The sequence below is a fragment of the Cottoperca gobio genome, chromosome 5 (genome assembly GCF_900634415.1).
Source record: "Cottoperca gobio chromosome 5, fCotGob3.1, whole genome shotgun sequence".
Classification (NCBI taxonomy): domain Eukaryota; kingdom Metazoa; phylum Chordata; class Actinopteri; order Perciformes; family Bovichtidae; genus Cottoperca; species Cottoperca gobio.
In genome coordinates, this window is record NC_041359.1 from 13,698,888 (window position 1) to 13,720,743 (window position 21,856).

At 40.9% G+C, this 21,856-nt stretch overlaps 1 protein-coding gene across 6 annotated transcripts in view; it reads right to left on the reverse strand.

Annotated features, from left to right (window-relative positions):
• kcnab2a (potassium voltage-gated channel subfamily A regulatory beta subunit 2a) overlaps positions 1 to 21,856 on the reverse strand; it is an 83,585-nt gene that overhangs the window by 6,963 nt on the left and 54,766 nt on the right. For 4 of the 6 annotated variants that reach the window (XM_029431834.1, XM_029431831.1, XM_029431832.1 and 1 more), the window contains 10 exons: positions 8,874 to 8,917; positions 8,568 to 8,605; positions 8,221 to 8,300; positions 5,050 to 5,094; positions 3,853 to 3,897; positions 3,618 to 3,661; positions 3,242 to 3,328; positions 1,736 to 1,821; positions 1,435 to 1,555; positions 1,132 to 1,226 (listed from right to left, as the gene is read on the reverse strand). In XM_029431834.1, coding sequence (XP_029287694.1) covers positions 1,132 to 1,226; positions 1,435 to 1,555; positions 1,736 to 1,821; positions 3,242 to 3,328; positions 3,618 to 3,661; positions 3,853 to 3,897; positions 5,050 to 5,094; positions 8,221 to 8,300; positions 8,568 to 8,605; positions 8,874 to 8,917 — 685 coding nt within the window. Of the gene's footprint in view, positions 1 to 10; positions 1,023 to 1,131; positions 1,227 to 1,434; positions 1,556 to 1,735; positions 1,822 to 3,241; positions 3,329 to 3,617; positions 3,662 to 3,852; positions 3,898 to 5,049; positions 5,095 to 8,220; positions 8,301 to 8,567; positions 8,606 to 8,873; positions 8,918 to 19,921; positions 20,628 to 21,856 lie in introns of those variants that run through there. The other 2 variants (XM_029431835.1, XM_029431830.1) reach the window with 2 other exon arrangements.

Here is a 21,856-nt window from a genome sequence, read left to right on the forward strand (position 1 = left end):
GCTCAAAAACACAGCCCTGCTCACACACTGCTGCACCGCAGCTCCTGTGTCACCAGGGCCTGTTTTTAAACATGTGACTCTGTCTCCTGCCATCTACACCTCAGCCAGGGAAACATGGCTACAGCTACACTTCATTTATATTATTCAAATGACAAAGTTACAAACATCAGAGGAAAGATTTGAACTGACTATTACTGTAATTTACTGAAATGATGTCAGTTTGTGCTCAGAGTCAAAACAGTAATCTTTATATAGTAACAAGGATCAGGAATTATACTATAATGCTATTAGTGACACATTATAAACCAGTAAGAATTATCAATGAGCCAAAATACCACAAACATCCACAGGCAACACTGAACCAGACAGGAAGCAGAACATTGCACACAAGTCACCAAAAGTACTGCACAACACCAACATGGAGAGCTGCTTTCATCTCTGACAGTCACTGACACACAAACCACAGACACACAACATGCCACTCCACTATACGACACATCGAGTCGGTTAGCTTCTGTGTAATGCAGACGTGGAGTTGTCTCTGATTCAAAACTTGCTTTTTTGTTCAAATTTTGAATCTCAAAATGCAGTTACATTTCTTTTATTTAAGAAGTTAATCCGTCACTTTATTAAAGTGAAATATTCCGCTGGGTTTGTGTTCACTAACATAAATCATTAAAAATGCTTCTCCTCCTCATTAAACTTCAGTTATTTTGTCTGCTTGGTTCCTTTATGCTAAAAGTCGTCAGTAGCCTGAATGAACTGAATTGCTTCATGATTCATCAAACAATTCAATTAAATCAAAATAAAATATGTTGGTGTACATCGTCTCAGATTAAAATCAAACGATTTAAATGAATATGTAAACACGCCGTTGTTATGCATGTATCTCATGTATCGTGTGTGTGTGTGCTCATCGGTGTGGAACAGCACTGCTCGGGAAGAGGTGCGCAATGCATGGCGTCAACCATGGCACTGAAAACAACACAGAGACATGTGAGGTGTGCGCAGAGTTACAGCACCTGAAAGACACAACACACACAGTAAACAAACAAACCAGTAGGGAGACACAGAACGGTGACACCAGCACAGATGATCAGAGTGGGATAAAGACGAGTGCGGTTTGTCTACCTTCAGAGAGGCCCGTGAGTAGGGAGGCACCCTGCCGTCGTATTTCCCTGAGATGATCCCACAGGCCAGCGGTGACCACGTCATGGCCCCCACACCTGAGAGGAAAGACATGTGACCATCATGACACTAATGACTCACTTCCTCAAGAGTTGTAGCCGTTATCTAGAAAGGCCTTTTCATGCTCTCCTCAGGACTTCATTACATCTTTACATAGCACATCGTTGTTCTCGGCTATATTAATGCTCTGAATGCTGCACCTTTAAAGAAGACCTCAACCAAAGCCACGAGTCCGTCACTGCTCACCTATCTTATGAAAGAGCTCAGGTAGCTGCACCTCCACCTTCTCTCTCTGGAACATGTGGTACTCAGCCTGCTCACAGATGGGAGGAATCTGGTTGAATTGTCGTGCCACAGAGTACGCTTCCTGAAGGAAAACATGGAAGTAACAAATATTTGACTCATTGACAGAACAGCACGACATACTGTATATAGAACATCGATGAACATTAGGAGCGGATAGGATTCAGCTACGTAAGGATATGGTTTAAATGAATATCTGCCCTGTTTATCCCTGATGTAGACTGTTGTCTACACTGCGTCTCACCATTATCTCCATCGGGCTCCAGCGGGATGTTCCCCAGTACATGGCCATGCCTTGGTTTATCACATGGGTCATTGCTCGAACCGTTTCTGCAAGTGAAAATACACAAAAATGTTAATAAAATAAAACTCCGTCAATGCTGCAGTCTCACTGTTGTGTTCGGAGAATAGTATTTTCTCTGCTGTTTTTCATAAATATAGGAAGCAGACAATGTCCTCAGAGCCTTCTCTATGGAAATCTCAGCTGCTTGTTCTGTATCATCTGTATTTGATATCATTTGCAATCCAAATTGACTAGGCCATTCAGGAGAGAAGTGGCAAAGCTGATTATGTAAATCAGAATTGGGAGGATGACAGCTATTCATAACAAGACACACTTGAATGGTATTATTGTAAAAGTCCACAAGATTTTTCTTTTTTATCTGCAACATGCTACAGGGCAAAAATAAGAAGAGCCCAGCGATAGGATGATGACAGGTTAGTGGACAAAGCGTCTTCACAAAGTTACCTAATGACTACAGCTTAATCTGAGAGGGCTAACAAATATGTTTACTTCTATAAAATGATCAAATATATCAGACAGGGATCGTTTTTGTGCCGACTGAACGTTACACAGATTCATCTCATGTTATTCTTTCAACACAGTACACACTATATTTTACTTTAATTCAGTGTCACTGACAACAATTGATAACAATCAGAGGTTTCCAAGACAAAATCAGGAGCACCAAAGCGCAATAAATCGGGGAGGGGTCGACCCTCAGTAATGCTCCATCCCTCCATCGGTTCATCCTGCTGATGTGGTTTTTCTATAAGTCTCTCTGACAACCACATCAGCCCTGCCATCATCTAGTGGGCACTAGGCTTTAGAGGGTTTCTCTGTAAACTGACAGAACAGCAGGTCACCACTTCTTCATCCCAGACACACTGCCCTGTAGCGACTGCCAGAATAAAAACACACCAGATGGTCAAACTACTGTGGTTTTGAAGACATGGACTCAAAAACTGCCCATGCGAACTGTGTGCAATGTTTAAAGGGCAAATGAGCAAAAGAATTGCCTCGACTTTCACATCAAACAACACCAGCTACTTCTGACTAATCAGACACTAAAGTATTGTGAAAGAGTCGGAGCCAGTGAAGCATCAAAATGGAGGCAGGGAGATGACCTCTGACCGATCTCTGTAACCCAAAGGGGGAACGAGAGCAGATGCATACTGTGTGACCGGCTGAGCCCACACACAGTTAGCGCTCTGCCATTTAAAGGTCTCCAGCATCAGCATCTACACTCATTCTGACTGTGGAGGTGGATGTACCAGGACAACATGCAGTATGTAAAAATAGATATTTAATTTAAAAGAGGTTCGTATATCTGAGTCTTTGCATTGCAGTAGTCATAGAGACAGAGAAGAGGGGATATTTATTTTTTTGTGCAATATTACAAAACATAAGGAAACGTGCTTAAGTGTGTGAGAATGACAGAAAAAATAAGCGACGATTCAATAGAATTACCTTCCATAGGTGTATTAGGGTCCGGTCTGTTCGCAAACACCACATCCACATAGTCTAACTGCAGTCTTTCTAGAGAGGCTTTTAAACCTGGAAATAAGCAGCACAGTTACAACACAGTTAGTACATTAACAGTGAAGCTCTGTTGTGTTACATGATTATGTTCTTCATACAACTCAATCGATATACTGCTTAATAAATAAAGCAGAGGATTCTCAAACAATTTATTGCATCCAAAAATGTTCTTGGCAACCCCGAGAGTGTGTCAATTAATAAAAAAAAGCCGCCTTCATTCCCTTAAGCCAAAGCATGTAATTAGGAAGTGTTTTGTTGTTGCAGTGTCAGCATAAATCCAATAGCCTGTGGCGCTGCTACTTACCTTCTATAATGTGTTTTCGAGATAAACCTCTTTCAGTCTCCGCTCTACAAAAAAGCAAAAAATACACTTTACATTATCGTAACTATAAGAGTAACTTTAAATGTTTCATTGAAGGTACCTGAAAACAGATGAGTTTGGATGACACATGATCCCATTACCAGGAGCATCAACCAGAACAATTATACAGGACGATCGTTTCTCATTTCAGTCAAAGAAGCAGCCGGATGAAACTTACTTTCCGCCCCAGAAGATCTTTGTTGTTATCACCAGAGTTGAACGCCTGAAAATGGAAAATGAAATCAAATCTGTTATAAGATCTGCCACACGGTATAGCAAAAATAAATGCCTTATGTATAGGAGCTACTCTAGGGATGTCACAAGACCATACATTTAGCAATAGACACCAATACCAGAGAAAATCCATGATTCTCGATAACCAATTCGATACCACGGTGAAACAAAAACAAAACAATGAATCCCCAGTGATGCACTTCAACATACACACGTTGAGAACAGGTCATAAGTCCCTTTCTTATATTTCATTTGGATTTGCTGTGAAAACATCTCCTTCAAAACAACTGTATTCAAGATTCTCTCCAAAAACGACATTTTACAAGATTGCATTTGAACACATCATGTCATAATGATACATTAAAATGTATCTTTGCTCGATAGTAATTTATACTGAATTAAGCATGAACGCATCATAATGTTGCTTAAGGGAACCACGCTCGCTGTTAATGTAAGCTGTCGGACTGTACTGTCCACCGGCTGCACGGACTTGTTGTACCCTATGTAGCAATATCAGGGACACCCGGGGAAGATCTCTGTTTGTTCCAAACACATTCTCTATCATCCCTGGGACGCCATTAGTCTCCATCCCCATGGTACCTACGGTGTTGTCAAAAAAAGAGTATGTTGTGTTTTCAGAATTTTGGCATCAACCTGGTACCAAAGTATGGGTTCTCGTGACATCCTTAGTCTACATAAAACTTACATTCTACGTATTAAACAGCTAGGATGAAAAGCTCAGACACCTCCTTTGGGCAATCATGCATTTCTTTTATTCTTTCAGTGTCACACACACCCACATCTCACAATAAGTGTGACTATGCCAGAACTCGACCGGCGCCAATGATTGAGTGTTTCTGGCATATAACCTGACACAGCTATACAAGTGCCAATCCAGGACCAAAAAAGTAGAGGACAAGGCACTAGAAGTTCATCCATTATTCAGCATCTTTGAGGAGGGACACAGGCGTGTGGGCATGGCACGGCTGCCCGCATTAATCTTTCATCTTCCTACCTTACAGTTCCAGTTCATAACACACAGCCTCCCAATATGTGCAAGGAAGGAGACGATACAAGATTAGGGAGGCTGGCTGGGACGGAAATTAAAAAACACCAAATTCAATTTAAGTGTGCCTCATACCTCCATCCTTTCTTCTTTATGATGTTTCCGAGCACCACCTCTGCCCTGCGAAGCAGACGGAGAGAAGATTAGATCAAGATCGCTTTGAAATGATAAGAGCATTTAGACTGTCTGAGGAATTCTTTTAAAATCAAAGACAGCAGTCCAACTCTGCACACATGCTGTATAATGCATAAAGGAGCTTTCAGTGGACATGTTAAGGAAGTGTGTGTGTGTACATGTGTGTGTATTAGCTGCCAGCTGTGCTGTGGAGCCACCACCATGTCACTCATTAGCAGCCACAGGGGGGCTAATGAGTGACATTACGATCAAAAGGGGCAGAAACCGGTCAAGTCTCTCCAGTCTTCTCACTGACAAATAATAAGACTCCTACATTAAATGTATGTGGATGCTTCTTAGGAACTAAATATATATATATATATATATATATATATATATATATATATATATATATATATATATATATATATCTGCAACTATTAACTACTACTTTTGGGTGCACTGATAATAAAGCCAACCATAATGATATAAGTATATGTATATGCTTTAATACTAAACCCTGCATGTGTGTTTTTAATATTTATTTATTTAAATTCAATAAAATATGAACACTGGTACAATGGTATAACACTGGTTTGTCTGCTGATCCAACAAACAGCACACGTACAAGTAGGTGCTGAACTACTACTACCTGTTTCAGACCCTGCCAGCTGGACCCATTTTTTTTAAACAACGAGCACTCAAGCGCTCCCGTGAGAGCAATAATGTGTGTGTTTGTGTGCGGAATAGTGTGTGTTTCTCTGGCAAACACCCACACAGTGCTTTCTGAAATGTGAGTAATCGGAGAGCCCAAACATAAGGTACAGTCGGCCTAGAGCAGGTTGACGGTCTTCATCCATCCATTAATTAGGACATTATTCCAACGCCGAGTCGATGTAATGACTTACGGCAGAAGCCCAACTACATGATGCTGCATTATTCATGCATTTACAATATTTTATTACTTTCAGATTTCTGTGGAATTATGCTTCTAATTTGTCACTGGTTTCACACAATATCATGCAATTAATATGCATCTAGAGCGAAATGTCTAAGCCTGGAATAAAAGAAGAAGGAAATTCTGTTTTGCCAATTACTCGCATACTTTTAAATGCTTTCACGCCATATGCCTTTGCTGATAACAGCGGCTACAGAATGTGTTTGTTTGTGCAATTACACATTTTTGTTTAAATTTCTGAGAAACACTAGCCTGCATGTTTAAAATATGTGCATGTGCTGAATGTTTGCTTTGTGACAGTTCCTCTGCTTTGTAGGGCTGCGCCAGAACAAACGTGCCAAACAAACAAACAACTGCCATGTGTTGTGCGTGAGCAGAACGAGAAGTGTGAGCACAGCTTACAAACCTCGTTTATCTGTCCACGCACGCAACACAGAATCAACATTACAGCGGCCGACCATCCACCAGCAACCACGTCGCGTTCTCTAAGTCTGACTGATGAAGCAATCGCAGTAAGACAGAACCAAGGACTTCACATGAAAGTGCAAAGTGTGTGATGTGTTCTACTCCCGTGTATGTGTGTAATATAAGCTCCTCGGCACTGCTTTGCACTGGAAGCTGTCGGGATTAACACCTGTGCAACGCATACGGAGCTGTGTGACATGCTGTCACAAACATTTGCAGGTGTCTAACAGATTTGTCCTTTCTGTCGAACTGTGGTCTGTTTTATGGAAGCGTGGTGATCAAAGTCACAGGTGGTAAAACGTCTGACCCCCATCATAAAACAACACGGCAAAACAAATTGTTGAAAGCTTCCCAGAACAATGAAGCATGTAGTGATGACGTCAGGCAGACAACAGCTGCTGCATGTTTCTTTTCTTTACATTATCTTTTGCGAGACACTCCGACACATCTCCCCAAAACGAAACTAGGCTATTCTTGGGAGGATTAAAAAAAATACTTGCTTCTGTTAATCAGAGATACTGTTTGCAAAGGATAATCACATAGATTATTTCAAAGCACCCAAACGACTAGAAAATCAGATTAATCCATGATGGAATATAAACCATCACTACATACAGTGATAAGGCAGTACAAGGCTGCTTTCTGAGGTTAAACACAACAACACTGGCTGTTTTGTAAATGTAGACCCAAGTCTATGAATATCTGAACCCTCATGAACGCAACAATGACACGGAGTTGAGAATCCTTATTATAACCCTATTCCAGGTCGAAGATCATGGAATGAATCTGTTGTGTCCCTTCATAGGTCAGTGGAACTACTTTCTGCAAATAGTACCAATGAAAACTGCTGACAGTGATTATGTAGACTGTGGAGTTTCTGGAAAGACACATTGTTGAGGAGTTTTTCAGAAGTCATTTCTCACAACTTTGTCTCAAACAAACCTCTATTGTACGCGGGTGATGTCAAAGCTTCCGGACGTCAAACTGAAACTATTTGCATGCTATAGTAGTTTAAACAATGTTTTTGTGATTTGGGTAAATTGACGCTTTCAGTATAAAAGGATTGCGTTACCACTAGTGGAGACAACCCGCTAGAGGCTCGACTGGTTACAGCGAGTATTAACATCCCTTCTAATGAACATCTGCTTGTGCAAGGCAACTGTAAACACTCCGTATATAATCTCTTCCTGGTGCTTTTAAAAATCAATCCCATGTGAGCTGCTTGGTAATACCTGGTGTTACGGGACACTCGCACCAAGAACGACAACTACAAATCTATCGTTTAAAAAAAATATTGTTCTAACTCAAGTGGATGGCGGAGTCCAATGATATCGTTGGGATCATTTTCAAAGTGATTTGCTGAACGCCAGAAACACAGAGCCAATCCAAATTCATCTGAATTCGAAGGTGTATTTGTTCCACGCAGGAGGGTGGATTAGCAGTACATGTTTTTTTTTTTACTTAATTAATTCTAATTATTCATATCCTTATTTTCATTTCCTTCTCTGCACAACGTACAGCAGTAACAGGTCATAAATATCTATTTTGGGGTTCAGACACAGCTGGAGCACGCTTGGCGCCACTGTTTACAGAGGTTATCGTTTATCAGTGTGGATGCTCACAATGTTAAAATGATAGTTATTGTTTCTTGGTGGGGACGGCCCTTTACTGTGCACTGCTATGTGACCCGTGGCAAAGGATATACTCACTTCCCAGCAGCGTAGACCTCCGCTGTGTCAAACAGATTGATGCCATTTTCATAGGCCAGAGTCATCAGCTGCTCTGCCATCTGTTGAGAGATCAGGGGAGAAGGGAAGGGTGGGGTGAGAGACCACCCATGTGAGGTGTTAGAACTTTTAAATTATTAAACTAACTTAACAAGACTAAAGAAGGCTGTGATGGCTTTGCCTGCCTATAACATGTGTTTATTCTCTGGCTGTTGACTCCCCCTGGCACCATGTTTTAAAAATAGGCTTCTTGAGCTACCCAGGATGTGCCAGATCATGTGACACGTTTCCATTCCTGAGCTTTGAAAACAAAATCCATCTGCTCTCACCTCATCCGTTATCTGTCCGCCGAATGTCACCCATGTTCCTACAGAGGTCGACAGGGAGGTGGGGTCAGAGTGTAAGTACATAAACACGCATGTGCACACAGGACAGCAAGTGAACGGTGATATGAAGTGCTCTGCACATAGTGTACAAGCAACAAGCTAAAGAAAGAAATATGGATAATATATTTGAGCCATTTCTGCAGAGACACTGGACCATGGGGTTATATATTCCCTTCACAAATCTGTTATACAAAGTCGTTGGTTGTGCAGCAAACTTCTCAGTGTGTCTCTTGATCCAAAGACTCTTACCTAATCCAAGGCAGGACACCCGCAGGCCCGACTTCCCAAGGTTTCTGTCAAAACAGAGAGAGTCACATTAACTTTATGCAGCATGGAGGTGGCAGTGATTTGTGATGTTTTGCACTGGCTGTGACCATGAGGGTAGGACTTTAGGCCTAATTGCTTTTATAACTTTGATTGATAAATAAATAAATAAACAACCCCATCACTCTTTTGTAATATGAGGAGAGCCTGTTACTGCAGTGGAAGCTGAGAAGAACGGGGGTTTCGTACGGATTTGAAGGCAGCCTGCATCTACTGCAGCACTGACACATGTATGTTGGATGTGTAAGGGAGGACTGCAACACGTGTGCTGACAATGAGAATGTGTGCAATGAAATGTCAGGGGAGAGTCAGAGAGAGGAAGTGGGTATTAGGCACCATGACATCCACTGAAATTTCTCACAGCACACCAGGATCCCTCAGCCCGCCATCTGACTAAAATCCACCCACAGCAAAGCGGAAGCTTGACTACTCACAACAAGTTGCTCCTAAAGCTGGCGTCTCTGAGCCTATCACCGTGCAGACAGACCCCTCTGCTGACAACCACAGCTTCGGTTGGGTCTTTGATTCTTTTGTGCAAGCGTTTAAACTTTTAAACTCAAATAACTGATCTGGTTGAATTTGTTTTTATATTTTTTCTCCCAGGAGGGATTTAGATTGCATTTTCAGACCTTAATAGTTCTGTTTCATCAGATATCTAATAAATGATTAAAACATACAAAACGAGGTGTGCTACCTCTGGTCAACCTACTTCAATAGATAAGCTGGAAGCGTAAAGAGATAAAAAGAAGTGTGTCATCAGAGATGATGTAACATGTGCAGGAGTCAAAGTGAGCGTGTGGGAGGATATCTAATATATTTTTATAAGACTGCCTGTATAGAAATACAGTTGAAATAAAAAGGACTAGAAAGGGAGACAGAGGTAGGTGCTTGTGTGTGTGCTATATGACTGCGCTTGTGAGTGGGACTGTATGTGTGTGTGTGTGTGTGTGGGGGTGTTTTGTGAAGCCATGATAAGATTGCTGAACACAACACTTAACTCAATGCAGTCTGAACAGTGTCCAAACAATACACTACACTGTTTAAAATAAATATGTAGATCTCAATTTGTAAGTAGGCTAAGTGGGCTACGTTTGTGTTGTAGTGTAACAAAGAAAAAGGCTCTTTAAAAATGCATTAAGTTTCTTTTGATGCATCTCCATATACTTTCTATTTTAGAAGGAGTTAATCCAGTTAAATGTTCACTTCATCATCCAACATCATTAGTTCCACTCTTTCTTCACTGAAGCACCAGAGTCTCTCCATTCATGTATATTCTTTTATTCCCCTGACTCAAGAGATTTCAACTCACTGAAAAGAAATCAACCTTCAGAGGTTTCAGTGAGATCGAGAGAAAGATACTGAAATCATTTATTCACAACAAAGCGCCACATTAAAAACATCTGATTTGGTCAGTGAGGTCTGTAATCGTGTTAAAGTTTGAATCCGAGAGCACGATGACATCACGTATAGGAAGGAGCCTGCTGACTTATAAGCAAACAGTCAGTCATGAGGGAGAAGAGGGAAGGATAAGAGAATCCAACGGGACCACGTGCACTTACGGGGCACAGCGGTGACAAGGTTAGCACAGGGCCCCTCTGGCAAACCACTGGAGCTGATCTACAATTAACTGCCTCTTAATTGCATGAATGAAATACCCCCTCGGGGGGGGGGGCTGCTGCTCCACTCAAACAGAGATGACCGAAACCAAAAGCAGCATACTGACAATTGTTAGTGGAGCATATTTACTGTATGAGTTTAATGATGGATTGAGACGTTTGTAATGTAAAACCTATCTTCTAGTAGAGTTTGTATCTAAACACTGTAGAGTGCAACTACATTCAGTCCTTTTCCAACCTTACACTACTCCAGATTTAAACACATAATGTGTTACTTAATATGTTAATACATGGTGCACAAGCATGTTCAGAAAACAACATGCATAATAAACTTGTCTAATTAAATAAACTACGAGCGATTGTACACACACATGCTTCTGGAGTTGCACCATTTTCATCTGCGTGCTTTAGGGCTCATTACAAACTGAAGCGTACTGTGGAAGTGTTGCATAAACACTGCACATACAGTACCAGTGCATTTAAATACTAAACCTAAATATAGGCAACCAGGATATCAGAATACACAGCTCTGCCCTTGCCATTGTTCTCATTGTACGAACATCCCTTTGTCAGCACATTGTGGTTGCGTTCAATATTTTACCAGACTGGCCTTGAATACTGCATTGTGCATTGCTGCAATGACCCTCTGCCAGGGCCTGTACGCAAGCAGGGGTCAGGTTCCCTCTTAGCCTCAGCAAGACATGAACCACAACAGTAGAGTCATCTCTCTCACACCCGGTATAATAATGAAGGAGACGGGCACAGTGCAGGACAACAACAGCACTGCAGCCGCAGGGTCACAGCCTGATGAGACACAAAGGGACCATATGTCCAGTCCGGTTGTTTACTCGAAATACTAGGGTTTTCATTTTGGTGTGTTGGATCGTTTGTTTAGGGAGATCTATTCTTGTTTACAGACAGGTTGCATTTCACCTCAGCTGCTTGGCTAAGTCAATTATTCAGCTCTGCTGATGACTTTGGTCAACCATTGATGGAAGCTGACCTGTGGAAAAAAATGGAGGTTATTTTTCCTTAAGGTCAACACGAGGCAGATCAGACGTCACCTGACCTTTCAGTCATTTATGAATGAATACTGGATGGTTGATTATTGGGTTATTGTCTCTGAAATAGAAAAGACAAAGATGTATTCTCTATAATCTTGCAAATAGCCAACGATAGTATTGCACCAGTAACTGCATGATTCACCAGGTCAACATGGCATCCAAGCTCTCCAAACCTTGGGGTGGGAAACAACATCCTGAATAGTAAAACATTTTTGAACAAACCAAACACAGACAAACATTCAGCGACAGATAAATAGCAATAACTATTAAATGCTCGTCTTTGATATGTGGCACATGCACAGCACGCTGGAAAGCATCACTACTGAATGCTCAGGTGAGAGCAGTTGTGTATAAACACTTTATAAAATAAGTTCAACTGTTCATGTAGCCAGACATGTTTTACTGCATCGATTAAGATCTTAAATGTGTCATTTCTATTGACTGACACATTCCTCTATTTTACCAATGAATGACCTTTAAACAACCTTTAGAAATGCCAGAAAGACACATCGAGACCATTCTCTTGATATTTGGGACACTACAGTCAGGGACTTGAGATATTGAGCAGGACATATAGTTAATGACATTGCTATAACAGGGCAATGACACTTGTGTTCTAATTGTGTTTCCAGTAATAGAAGATTTTAAAACAAAGTGGTGAAAACAAACTTCTCTTTTGTCCTTTCGTGGGTGACAAATATACACTCCAATTGTCTTGGACTTGTTAAACTATGGCCACCTGGAAGGCTACAGCAAATACATTTCAGGCTACATAATACAACTTAATGCAAACCAGTGGTTCACACATTCATGATGTTCACTATACTTGAATTCAAAAATCTGTTTATTATGTCTTATGTCGTCTAAATCAACTCAATACTGTTAAAACCTGCAGTTAGTCCAACCTGCTAAAGACGCATCTACTGTGTCAAATTCTGGGGACACAAGTTGGTGATGAGTTCAGTTTACTGTTGCACCATTTAAATCAGGACTTACACAGGGCATCAACTACATGCCTATCACGCCTATCATGTTTTAAAAATGAGGGTTGATAGGATTGAGAGGGATATATATTAATGTAGGTGCAGATCTACATCAATTCTTTCCAGAGTAAAAGCTCTATACCGAAGAAAGGGACTGGTTAAGTTCTAGTAAGGTGTGAGCGAGGAGCATCAGGAAGCACTGGAGGCATGGAGTCGGAAGACTGGGTGAGAGAGAGGGGTTTAAAGTCAATGTGGAGTCAGCGGACAGGACGATGAATGAGGAAACAAGGTCACAGTGCTGTAAAGAGGAACGTGTTGAGAGATATGTTCACCGAGCAGAACTATTAATACTACATAACTCGTGGCTTTAACTTCAGAAAAATGCTCAGACCGAATGCCACTAGCTCGTGTTGGCTGCAGGTGGTTTCCTCCTCCATTCAGGTTTATGTAACATCCATTTCACGAGGAGCGACAGGGGAGAATATTGGATTAGAAATGTCCTGACTAGGCAATAAGAAAGAGGAGGAACAGGGTGAGCCACTTTGCTCTGAAAAAGCTCCTTGTACAGTATACAGAAGATTTCGCCCAAAACTAAAAAAGGTTACCATTATCTGCTTCTCTGTAACAAACCTTAACAAATCATACAGTTTGCTTGCCCTATTCATCCAACTTCAATTCCCCTTATTGGTATGAAGCATGAATGAATCTTGCAGCTTTCTACCATGAGGCTCTGTTCACTTGCTGCCAGCTGGATGACCTTTTTTTGTTGTAAGTCTAAACAAAATAACTCAGATAAAGCCCAAGAAGGATTTGCGGGGGTGAGTTGTGACGGGAGGTGAATGGATAAAGACTTTTCTTCTGAGTTAACCTGTTGTTTTAAAAGAATAGTTTGACATTTTGGGAACTACGCTAATCCATTTCCTTGCCAAGACTACAAACGATTAGTTCAGCTCAGCATAAAGACTGGAAGAAGGAGGAAACAGCTAATCTATCTCTGTCCAAAATAGATTCAGAATATCCGTCCTCCAGCACCTGTAAAGCTAACTAATTAATAAGTTATATCCAGATGTCTACGCTGGTTGTCTGGAAACGTCACAGTGACAACAACACTTTAGAGGTGATTGCATGCAGATTCTTAAGGTAAAACCTTGGACGTAGCCCGGGAAGCAGACAGACATGAGTGGTAATGATCTTCTCATCAGCAACAAGTAAATAAAGATGTCAAAATGTTATTACTTCCAGGCTCCATATGTCATCAAGGTTCCACAGATATACTAGTTTTATTGTACATGTCCCGTTTTGAGGATGTTAACTTCTTAGTGAGAGGAACCCTCTGGTCATTTCTGATCATGTGACGCGACTCAGTGATCCGTTGTCTTTTATGGAAGCCATTACTTGATCACACGCTCAGTTATACATTGTATACTGGCTTGTGGCGCCACATTTGACAGCAGCCTGAGAACACGTCAAATGTGATTTCATTTGTAAGTAGGCATCCAACTTTGTATATACACAACAGGCAGGAACGTAGAACCTCTGGCATTGAAGCACTTCATGACAGTTGTCATTGGCCGTTTATTTTTTTTAACTTAATAAACAGATTGTCAGCTCAAAGGGTTTTCCTGAGGCTGAATTTGTTTTTCTTCTAACTTGGCCGTTTTCAGAGGCTCTTGTCTGGGGAAGAATCTGCCAGTACCCACAGGGATGGAAAATCTTCTGCTATACGCTGGAGAGGATTGAGGGAGAACCTGGGGGTTTCCAAGTCTTAGCAATGGCTCTTATACTGCATCTTAAATATCAAACTGAGCAGTGCTCTAACATCCTGACATGCTTTTAAATTGACTAAATTTGATGAGAAAAAAATCTTAAAATGTCTTTAAAAAAGGCAGTGAACACATTAAATGAATGCAGAATGAAAGAAGGCAGAACAAAGAGAGCTGCAACAATCAGTGGATGATTTGATCCCTTCATTAACAGACAATGATTCGGCACTCATTTGATAAATCGGTGGCTTTTTTATGGTTTCAGCTTCCTAAATTTGAATAGTTTCCTTCGTCTTCTATGATTATACACTGATTATCTTTGGATTTTGGACTGTTGGTCAGACAAAATAAGACATTTGAAGATGTCGTTTGTTGCAGCCCTAATCACAAATAAGCTAATTAGAGGTATTCACATAAAAGGCTCAAACTGTACTAATTAGCTCTCACTAGCTTGTAATAGACCATCTTGCTGAAGATTGCATTGGCCACTGTATCAATTTAGAGCAAACTGCCTGGTTCCATCTGCCTAATTAAAAAAAATAAGGTTAAACATTCATAATTAACACGACTAAGCATGATGCTGTGGGGTAAATGGGATTTTCCCCTGTTGGCCTGCACTCTATAATTTTCTGAAGTAAGCTAAAGCGTCGGCCTGCTGCTACAGTGCAGCTTCACTTTGTGCTTTCCCTCAATCCCACATTACATAACATGCAGTTCAAATGCTTCTCATGCACAAAGAAAAGCTAAACACAAATTTCATTTTCCAAACAAGTCTGTTGACTCAGTACTTCAGTACTCATTTGTACATTCAAACCCATCTCACTAATGTGTACAGGATAGCAGCTTTGTAAACATAATTGTGCACATATATACTGAACTTTGGACTAAATCATTCATTTATTTAATAACATTCCTGCAAACACACATTATTGCATAAAACAGTATAAACTGACGGAGTACAATTCAGATACTGAGTGAATAAAGGACTCGCCTCATCTTGGCAGTGTACAACAGAATTAATAAATCTAGGCTATTCCTAGAGCATTTAAGAAAATAACATGCAGAGAGAAATGAGTTGTGCTAAGACACACACACACACACACACACACACACACACACACACACACACACACTCTAATTAAACTATATCAGTGAGGCAAAGAAAGAACAGCTGTCTTAATTTTCTACTTCAACATAACACAAGTGTCTCTCACATACAGTCACGCTTATAAGCACATAGGCAAAATATTTCACAACAACCCCCCCGTCTATCTCGATATCTTATACAACAACAGAGACAAAACCTCAGTGCATACAGTGAGAGACATGCCTACATCAATAAATGAACCATTGCACCGTTTGGCAATTTCTCTCCACATGCCCAGAGCAAACAGATGGTGAATGTTCTAAGATGGTACCTAAGTGGCTACTGTGGGCCTGAAATCTGTGCTGTGGATGAGTCTTAGTATTTACATCAGAGTGGCCAAAGTGTACTCCTGTTCAACTACCACGGTCTATTTATGATTCATATTTCAAGGGGGAGGCTGTGGAAAGCTGGCTCCCTGATGAAGAGCCCTCAGAATGCAAGAAAACGTCCCAGCATGCACCCACACTCATGACGCCCCAAATCTCACACCCACAGCTTTTGTCACCCAAAAGTGTAACAAAATATTGGGGGGGGGGGGGGGAACCAACGCTCAGTTTCATCTTCCTAAAACTGCCAAAAACAGAAACATTCCCATATTAAGCACGACTGATTCAATTTCCCTTTGCAATTACAGCTAATAATATAACATGATAGTTAATGTGTACATGTTTTAAATCTTTGACAGTCTCCTCCCATTTCTGTTCTTCTTACATTCTGACATCGGTTACATCAAGTCACTTCAAGGTGCACTAAATGAAAACCTTTTTTAAGTAATGTCATATCTCTGTAATTTATAATGATACATCGCAGCTTCACACAACACAGTGGTAGGATTTTAAATGCCATCCGCTTACACAACACTGCCAGTAGCTATTTACTGTGGCTGTGACTCACTGTCAACTTTACAACTAAAAGTGGACCTCCGGAGATGCGAGGAATCCTACTGACAGTCTGGGCTAAGGCGAGTTACTTGTAGATTTACACCAGGAGAGGAGGTGAGTCATCTCCGATTTACATGACCACTGCAGTAAACGATACTGAGTGCAACACAGCAGAAGTGTTGTGGGGCCGATACAAACTGTGAGAAAGAACAATACCATGAGTTGACAAAAAAAAAAGAAGCACAAATGTTATCCACAGCACAAAAATGGCAGTCCAACCACAAAGTGATACGCATTTCAAACTTATCACCTCAGCATTACTTTGCAGCAGTTTATTTGCTGCGCCTAAGCTAATAAAAGTGGCTCTTGTGAAGGTGACTCATTTCCTGAAGCCCCTTCCTGGGTTTGGTTGAGCTGATAACCGTACGGTGAAAAGCAGCGGCTTTATGGGATTGTCTCCCTACCTGCACTGCCTTCCCAATCTCACAGATATTCTTCCATTCCCTGAGCAAGACTACTTTACATAATCATAAGCCATTTTGTGTGCATCATTAATTCAGTCCTGACTGAAGCCATTTAATCATTCCATGGAGGAGGTGCAGGCTCTCACAGTCAAGCTTGATGATTTTAACCAGTCATGTCATGCAGGCCCGGTGTCACATTACAGAACGGCTCAGTCTGTGGTGAGGCGGCTCACTAACGCTGCCGCAATCCTACCGTGTACCTTGAGATGTTCAACTTGATGGGTTTCCTCGGCCTTGTCACTTCCAACCTAACCTGCATCCTTGCTCATGGATGTTGACCAACATACTTGATTCTAACTCGAGGCTGCCATTCAAGGAAACGGAGAGGACCGTTTGCAAATGAGGCATATCTGAGTTTCACACCGCTGTTCTGCAGTGTGGGTAATGGTGGAAGGTTTTGCTGGGTGGATAAGCTTCAACTGTGTTCTTATGGGGAACAGTTATAAAACCACTAACCTCTTCAGCTGTCAAAATGGCAAAATGAAAAAACTCAAAATTGAATTTAACGGAGAAAAAAAAATCCTTGTGCTGAAGGATGAAAAGATATATGCATGGCCATGTTAAAGGGCTTGCAAGCTTAAACTCTGAGATGCACGTTTGAAAGATACGCAGTGACATGAGCACAGATCACTCCAGCCTACTGCACTTCCTCTTGGGCAGAGTGCCTACACCAGCCTTAACCATAGCACTCTCCCTTTCTTTCTTTCTTTTGTTTTCAATCTCTCCTTCCTTCCCTTTCATTCGCATCTCTTCAAAACAACAAAACACAATGTTGTAGCCTCGGTGCATGCATCTCTGAGCCTCACGCTGCATTTAGGCCTGCATTACCTTCAGTTTACATCAGATGCAAGCCTGGTTCACAAACACAGAGCCGGTTATGTACTACGGACTACACTGCGGAAGCAAAGAACACAAACAGCCGCTGGCCCCCCGAGCTGAAGATGATTTTACTCATTCAATATCATTAGCCTCAATAATGACAGTGCGCCAAGATGGCAAGCTGCCCCTAGCAAATCAGATGCAAAGGATTGTGCCTTTTCTTCAGACAACAGTACTGACGACGGGTAATGTGTTTCTTCAAATCAACACCTAATCTTCATTTCTCAGTAAAAGTACAACTAATCTTTTAACCCCCCCCCCCACACAAACAAATTCTACTTTAAAAAGCACATCACGTTGCAGTTTTTTTTTTCTTTAGGTTTTGGGGCATGAAATACATTATTTGAAAAGATGTTTGACTGTTAATTACAACAGTTCTTTCAGAAATGAAGTCATCTACCACCTGAATTACAGTACTATAAAGAGTGCAGTACAAATAAACACACACACACACACAAAAAAGGTACAACTGTAGAATATAAATGCAATAAAACAGCTCTCTTCATTAGCCACTATATGGTGAGATATGGTGAATATATAACCTTAAATCATATCTAATTTCTCCAGCCAAGAAGTGTGTTCAATAATAATCATCAGAACAACAAACATCTTTCAGCAAAAAGACAGAACACCTCAGTAACACGCTACTCAAACCAAGGCTAGAAACATAAAATACTTTTTTAGAGAATCAAGTTGAGTATGAATGAATTGCAATGGTTGCAGCTGTAGTACATGGATGCAGTTTGTTTTAGTGAGAGCGTGTCATTTTAACTCAGTATTTCTTGTCAAACTGTTGTTGTTGGTGAGCAGTTGAGTGACAGGTGGGACAGTATACATTTGCATTACTGCAAAAATAAGTGCTGATGAATACATTGCCTTAATGGACAGCTTTCTGTACATCATCATGTACTTTACAAGGATATAACATGTAATCTCAACTCATTTTCTCACCGATGCTGCCTACAGATTATGTGTCCTCTGCTGCTGCTCACTTTGCCATTCACTCCTCAACCCTCAGTGCTTCAATGTGCATTTAAAGATATTCCACTTCATAATCTGCTCCTGCAGCCATTGTGTAAAACCTGGAATAATTTGAGTAAATCACCACACAAAGAGAAGACATTAGCATTTTGTTATAAAAGCTTTTATGCAAGTAACCCTTTCCCTAAATGTTAAATATGGGTTATGTTAGATAAGACACAGTCATTAGTCTTCATGTCCCTTGGGGTTCCTGCACACAAACAGGCTCAATAATTTCCCCCTGAATAAAATATTAAACCTTTTATTTACCATGTGAGAATAAATGCAACAGAATTTAAAATACTACAATAGAGCAGTAATCAAAGGGTGTGATAATATTCAATGCAGCATCATGTCAAGATATAATATAATGCTGTGGGCAAAAGCTATCATTATGCAAAGTGTTTGTGTTTACGGCATGTCAGGGACGCTGGTTAATATAAACGAGGGTTCTTCTAATGGTTACACCTGACGTTATGGAGCTTTTGAGTCAATGATTGAAAATATATCTGATTTGAATATTTCTGCTATAAGTTCAACAAAAGGTTTTGCAGTGATGATGATCACTATAAACCAAATTATAAGACATTAAAAACTAAGAGGCAATAAGTATAACTTAAACAAACACAGAATTTGTGTTTTATGATAAAAGTATTCTTGTACTTAAGGGACAAATCTGGGAAAATGTCTCATTAGTTTTCCCTTTACAGCTAAACAAATGCATCTTAATGTACATTCTTCTTGTAGTGCTTGTTTCTCTCTTCTGCACAGAACAGATTAGACATCAAAGGCATTTTACAGATTAAGTACAAATATGATAAAACTGCAAATTGAAAATCTTTCCTTTTGAGTTAGGGTTAATTAGCTAGTTACTGTTATAATTTAACATCAATCTTAAACTGGTAGGGTTTGGCAATTCTGACAGAAAGAAGAAAAACTGGTGTGCAATAGCAAATTGGACACTTTTCCCTGTGATGTTTTGTTTGAATTTGATCATTCATAATCTACTTTAGTAGGGGGCAGACAAATCCTGCAGTCTAAGATGAATTAAAATACTTAATGCAAGTCTGGAGGTTTCAGTTCAGGCATGCCCTACCTATACTTCATGCCAGTCTTGATGCTTTGCTCGCTGGAGGAAGGCACACTCTGAACAGAGAGTTGTCCAAGACTGCGAGCCACCATCGCCACTGCTCTGAACTTGCTGCGGGTGCCTGTGTTGGGGCTGTTGGCGTTCTGTCGGTTTAGCCGGTCCTCCGTGGTGCGGCTCACCCCCCCACGGTGGTCCGTGCACACTAATGACACCTGCATCCTGGCTTTTGGCCGGCCGTCCCAATTGCAGATACACTAATTAAACTCTCCTCTGGTTTAAATCAGGTAAGACAAACTCCCAGAGGTGCGAAGTCTGAAAAAAACGCTGAAGAGCGCAAGACTGCTCAGTCTGTAGGAGGCAACCACTCCGATTCCAGCCTCACACACTGTGCCTCAGTTAGAAATCACTGCCCAGTCGCTAACGTGACTAACCAGCGCACAATGTTCAGTGGGAAAAAAAGAAAGAGGGCTAGAAGGGTGGGAGGGCAGATCAGAATGTATTCAAAACAGTGAAGGACCGCTGATCAGGTGAAAACAAAATCCTCTCAAAGGAAGTCCAAGTCCAAGCACAACATTACAGCATCACCGTCTCAGCTGGTGTGAGAAACAAAAGTGCAATCACTGCAGACTGCAGATACATAAAATGCAGGTCCAGTACAAAGCTATAAATACAAGAAAAATCTAAATCTTCTAAAAAGCAGAGTCCAAAAAAAAAAGCAGAGATGGTGTGAATTTCCCTTCTGCAAGTTTTCTCTTGATTCATCCGGGTGTCCTCCTCTCGCTTTATCTTTTAATCAGAGGCTCATCAGATTCTGACAGGCAGATTTAGAGTCTTGCAATTTCCTTTTTAAAGCTGAGCTCAGTGCTAGAGATAACACCTCTTGCTGCCAAGCTTTAAGAGTGGAAACGCAAAGATCCACACAAAGAGATGGAGAGAATAAAACACACAGTTCCAGGAGGTTTTCATCTCCCCTTCTGAGTCCACCTTGACAGTTGCGCTGGCTGCTGTATATGTTACTGAATACTACTGCATGTTAGCAAAAGGGCAACCTCATATTTACTTGCCCGCTCTGGCCGTTTCCTGAATTAAACTTACATCTGTATGCCTTGTGCTCAGCGTAAAGCTGCACGGTGCACAGAGGCAAGAGATGGGAGGAGAGAGAGAGAGAGAGAGAGAGAGAGAGAGAGAGAGAGAGAGAGCGAGAGAGGGAGGGAGGGAATGTGGTGGGAGGGATATGAAGAGAAGCTATGAGGAGGAATATTCAGAGAACTATAGCAGCGTGAGAGAGCAAGGCATTGAAATCTGTTGTGTTTACAGCAGCACTCAATTTTGTGCTCTTCTTTGTCTGTCTGTTGCCCTGCAGTGTGCTTTCTAGTTTATTCTGTCAGAAGAAAAAAGGGGGGAAGCTGAATAATCACTGGTCAGGACTTAGCAATAGCCTATGGCCCATTAAAAGGGGGCTCTCACGTGGGTGTGTTCAACTGCCCATGAAATATTCATTATGTAACATTATCTGCGACAATATATATCAAAGGCAGAGCTGTCTGAGACTGAACTGAGATGCTGTGTTTGTCTATACCGCTTTATTTCTTGTAAATTATTCAAATCAATTATTTAATCTTGTATATTCTTCAACTGAGCAAAGAAATAATTAAGGTTTCAGGATACAGAACCTGAATACTACTGTATAACATCTGTTATGTATGGTTATTAGATACACATTTGATTGAACAATGAAAGCATTCTTAGAAGAGCTGAGCAGTAAAAATATAACGGTTGGAGGTTGAAAGTAAACACCACAGTAATTGGAGTTAATGCAACAGTGGCTGCCGATTGAAGAGACAGTAGATTAGACACACGCTCGCAGTAATATAATACTGAAGCTTATCTGAGTGGACCAGAGAGTGTGCCAACCAGATAATTAAAAGAGATGCCATCAGG